Consider the following 4,348-nt stretch of genomic DNA (forward strand, 5'->3'; position numbering starts at 1 on the left):
AACGACATGCCGTTATTAGAAGGCAAAGTTATCAGAAATAAAATTGCATTCAATGACAGTATATATTAATTTTATTCAACACTAATTTTTTGAAGAATAAAATGATAATAGACCGAACTCTCCTTTTTTTCAATCACAAGTAAAAAGTTTTATTCAAAACTCATAAAGTGAGATGGTTGTCATGGGGCAACCTCCCAAAAAAATAATTCACCATACTTAAGCTAAGTAATTAAAATGAAAGCAAGGAAAGAAAAGTTTGAAGAAAAAGGTGAAGCCTTTATTTGGATTTGGAATTTTACCAAACAAAGAAAAAATTTGTTAGAGAAAAAGCAAAGAAAAAAATGAGAAAAATGTTTTTCTTTTTAAATATATTTATAATTTTATAAAATTTTATAAAATTATACAATATTTACTTTGTATTTTTTCTAAATAAATAATTTCTCAATTTTTCTCTTACCAAACAATTAATTTTTGCTCTACTCCAATCGTTCTCCCTTCTACCATCTTTTCATCCTTCCAAAAACCCGTCGTACAATATAGTGTTATTATTTTTTTTTTTCATAACACACCTTTGTCTTCATTTTGAGTGATTATATAACTCTCGATCGGAGGAGTGGTTTTAGAGAATAATTCCTCAACTTTTGTCATAATATTATTCTTTAAGACCGATCGAACTTGGAGTATGAGAAGCCTCATTATATGGAAGACAATATTGATTCACACAGAAATGCAGCAAAAACTGTAAACCTCTTAATTTTCTGTCAGTATTGGAATCATAAAATATGTAATGCCATTAATTACCACGCAGTATTGGTTAGATTTGGTTACATTACCTTATTGCATTCGCAAATATATAATTAATATATAATGTAGACATTTTCAATGATGAGATAGTTGCTGCAGAAATAAAAAGGAACGAAATTACCGAATAATAAATTTGGGTTGAGTCGCGGATTAGGTCGCTCATTTTAAGACGTTCACGACACTGCTTAGAGATGTGTAAGCAGACTATCAGCCCTATCGTCCCCAGGATAAAACAGCCCAGTCTATACTGTATCGGACCTCCACTCCACCGTAGAGAACCGTCGTTTACCACACCCTGGTGAATGCTACTGCTCAAAATTTTTAATCGAAAAAATGTTGAGTGATTTTTTTCTGAAAAGTAATCTCCCTATTTTAAAGAAAAGGTCTTAAAAAAGCTAAAGAGAAAAGGTCTTCAGCTCAGCTCAGACGGCGGCGCGTGGTGGTCAAGCGAGCCTTTGTGTGACTCCTCCCTCTTCCACAAAAGTGGATACTCTTTGGGGCACAACCCCAAGGCTCAAGTCCACTATTTATATACTCTTACAAAGGAGTATTCTAAAACAATGTGGGACTCTTCCTCTAGGGAGTCATTAAAGCACCTTTTCTATTTTTTAATAATTCACTCTTATATAAATAAGTTCCAACATTCAAGAGTAACAAACAATTAATTTTTATTGGCCTTATAATTTTTTATATTTTGTGTTTTGTTTTATTACTTATTTGAATCTTGTGTTTTGACAAATTATTTTTTGACCCTATATTTTTTTAAATAGTTAAAATAGAACCCTAAACCCAATTTTAGTCAAAATTTTCTCAACTAAAATCACAAATAATTCACCAAACTAACAATTCATAACAAAAATTAAATCATTATGTATAAAAACTATGTTGTTATATTTAATTTTTTTTCTTCATCAAAATTGAATTTAAGGGTCTATTTGAACCATTTTATAAAATATAAAGTCCAAAAATAATTCTTTTTAAAACACAAAATCCAAACAATGAATCAGAAAAAACATTAAGTCAAAAATGTATAAAATCATTATTATTTGGTAGTAATGTACATGCATAAATAATTATGCATATGTTGGAAGTAGGTCCAAAAATCGAAGAACAGCTTTGGCAGCGTTGAGAGCTGCTAGAGATCCAAATATGCGAACTACATTAGGTCCCGACTGTGATCCGGCTAGGTCCGACAGCCCTCGAATCACTATCACTGGGAAACCATTTGACAAGCTTGTCTGCCCAAATACATTCATTAATTTAATTAGAATATATATATATATTATATATATAATTACTAATGATAATAGTTATTACTCGTGTAAAACCAAATTAATTAAGAGGAGGGGGAATTGGTTAGATAACTTGCCATTACTACTGCAGAGCTCTCCATGTCCACAGATGAAACGTTCAAAGTGTGAGAAAGGAAGTTCCTGTAAGCTGCATTGTCCACGAAAATGTTAGATGTTGAGGCCCTTAGCCCCACAACTACCTTTGGTTTCTCTTCCAAACACGAACTCCTATTCACACATTGTTCCAGTTCCATCCCCTAATCATGAAGTTAAAATATATATGTATATGAGAATTAATCATAGAATAACTTCAAAACAAAAGATAAGATAGACTCATATTGGTGTTTTTTTTTCCGTAAGAGAAAACTTGTAACATTATTAAAATATTCGATAATATGAGTATGTTATCAAGCATTTTAAAATGTCCAACACCACATGAGATGATTCATTTCGATTAATTAGTCATCTTAATATTAATTATTAAATTAAATTGTACAGTATCTGCTAATAGCAGTATGCTATTTTCATGTGGTGTTAAGCACACTAGTACCCTTAGCATTTCTTTTCTAATTATTCCAGTATTGTAGAGTATTGAGGGTACACCATATGTGGGATGGCGTTATTAAAGAAAAACAAATGGTGGTAATAGTATGATAATTTGGTACCAAAAAAATATAAAATACTACTGATCTCCTTAGTTGGTTAAGTTGGTTCACCTTCCAAACCAAAGATATCATCAAAAAATAGACAAAATTAAATCAATTCAATTATATCATCTGACCTCCAATTTGGTAGCAAGTTGAAGCCAGTGGTGAGAAACATTTGCCCAAAACAATGGGAGATCAATGCCTGGCTTCTGAGAGTCGGAGAAGAATTGCTCAGAACTGAAACCAATGTGTCCCAACAGGTTGTCTTCTCCTATAGGTACGTTATAGCTTTTGAAATCCAATTCAGCAACATCATTGGCAGGCAATCCACCATTTGGGTTCTGTGAATTATTACAATTTGAGGGAAGAAAAACCATTAGGACTAAGATTGAGATTTTATCTTATAACTAATTGACTAATTAGTGTTAAGTGAAGCAATATTTTCTTTTTTTTTTTATAAAAATATTGTTTTTCCTATATATTTTTTCATGTAAAACTTTTTCAATTAGTATGATCAATGATCATCATTATCATTATCGTCATCACATTAGTATTTAAAGCCGAATAATGTATATATACATACTTACCACCCAATCCCATAGAGCAGTGTGAGCCAATTGTTTTGGAATGGTAACATCTCCTATAGACATGGAATTGTTTGCATTTCCAGCAATCCCAAAATGGACAATTCCCACAATCTCAAACACATCCACCATTTGCTGTGTTGCTGCAACCGCATTCGCCTGGGTTTTGTTTATTTACTAATAATCATTTCAGGGACTAATATATTTAATACTGTTATTTTTAATTAAGTATATATAAAATAAGTTTATATATTTATATTATTATTATTATTATTATTATTGGGTTAGTACTCTAATATTATGATGTAATATAAACCATTAACAAGCAGAGTAACAATTAATGCAATTAAAAGTCAAATTAAAGTAGAAAAATAAATAAAAGAAACGATTAATATATTATACCATTCCAGCCCCACACCTCACATAGATGACTTTCTTATCATGAATTTTTCCCACTCGAAACCGCCTCCCTGCATTTTGGATTTTACAAAGGAAAAAGGTTTATGAGGGAAAAGAGAAGAGGAAATATTTTTCTAAAATTTGATAAGAGACTTTGTATTTTATTTTATTTTAGATCCAATAAAGGGATAGTGTTATGCAAAAATGGTAAAACATATAAATATAAATAATACTTATTATAAGGCACCTGAAAGATCCAAAAAAGGGTGCTTGGGATGAGGTTTAAAAGCCCCAGTAGCAAAAATGGCAGCTTCTTCAAGAGAAATCACTGTGATAAGACCAATATATGGCCCTTCATCATTTGCTTCTCTGATTATATGATTTAGTTTCCCTTTTCTTGGTACAGCAATTGCAGAAAAAATCATGACTGATATCAAAACCACCATAACCAAACATTTTTCCATTTGCTCTGATCCACCCCACCCCACTATATATGCTTCACTAATATTATATATATATATATATATATTACTTATTTGCAGTTGTAGCCTTACATTATACTGAGAGCAGATGTATATATATATATAAATATCACTGTTGAAAATTGGTCTAATTTTTTTTT

At 30.9% G+C, this 4,348-nt stretch overlaps 1 protein-coding gene across 1 annotated transcript; it reads right to left on the bottom strand.

Annotated features, from left to right (window-relative positions):
* Nucleotides 1–1,721: 1,721 nt before the first annotated feature.
* LOC133797848 (bark storage protein A-like) lies at nt 1,722–4,348 on the bottom strand. The gene is made up of 6 exons (XM_062235925.1): nt 3,974–4,348; nt 3,730–3,797; nt 3,331–3,486; nt 2,878–3,084; nt 2,174–2,353; nt 1,722–2,042 (listed from the first exon to the last, which is right to left on the bottom strand). Exons 1-6 carry the CDS (start codon nt 4,188–4,190, stop codon nt 1,878–1,880), a joined length of 993 nt encoding a protein of 330 aa, XP_062091909.1. The 5' UTR covers nt 4,191–4,348; the 3' UTR covers nt 1,722–1,877.

This window comes from Humulus lupulus, chromosome 8 (genome assembly GCF_963169125.1).
Source record: "Humulus lupulus chromosome 8, drHumLupu1.1, whole genome shotgun sequence".
Taxonomy (NCBI): domain Eukaryota; kingdom Viridiplantae; phylum Streptophyta; class Magnoliopsida; order Rosales; family Cannabaceae; genus Humulus; species Humulus lupulus.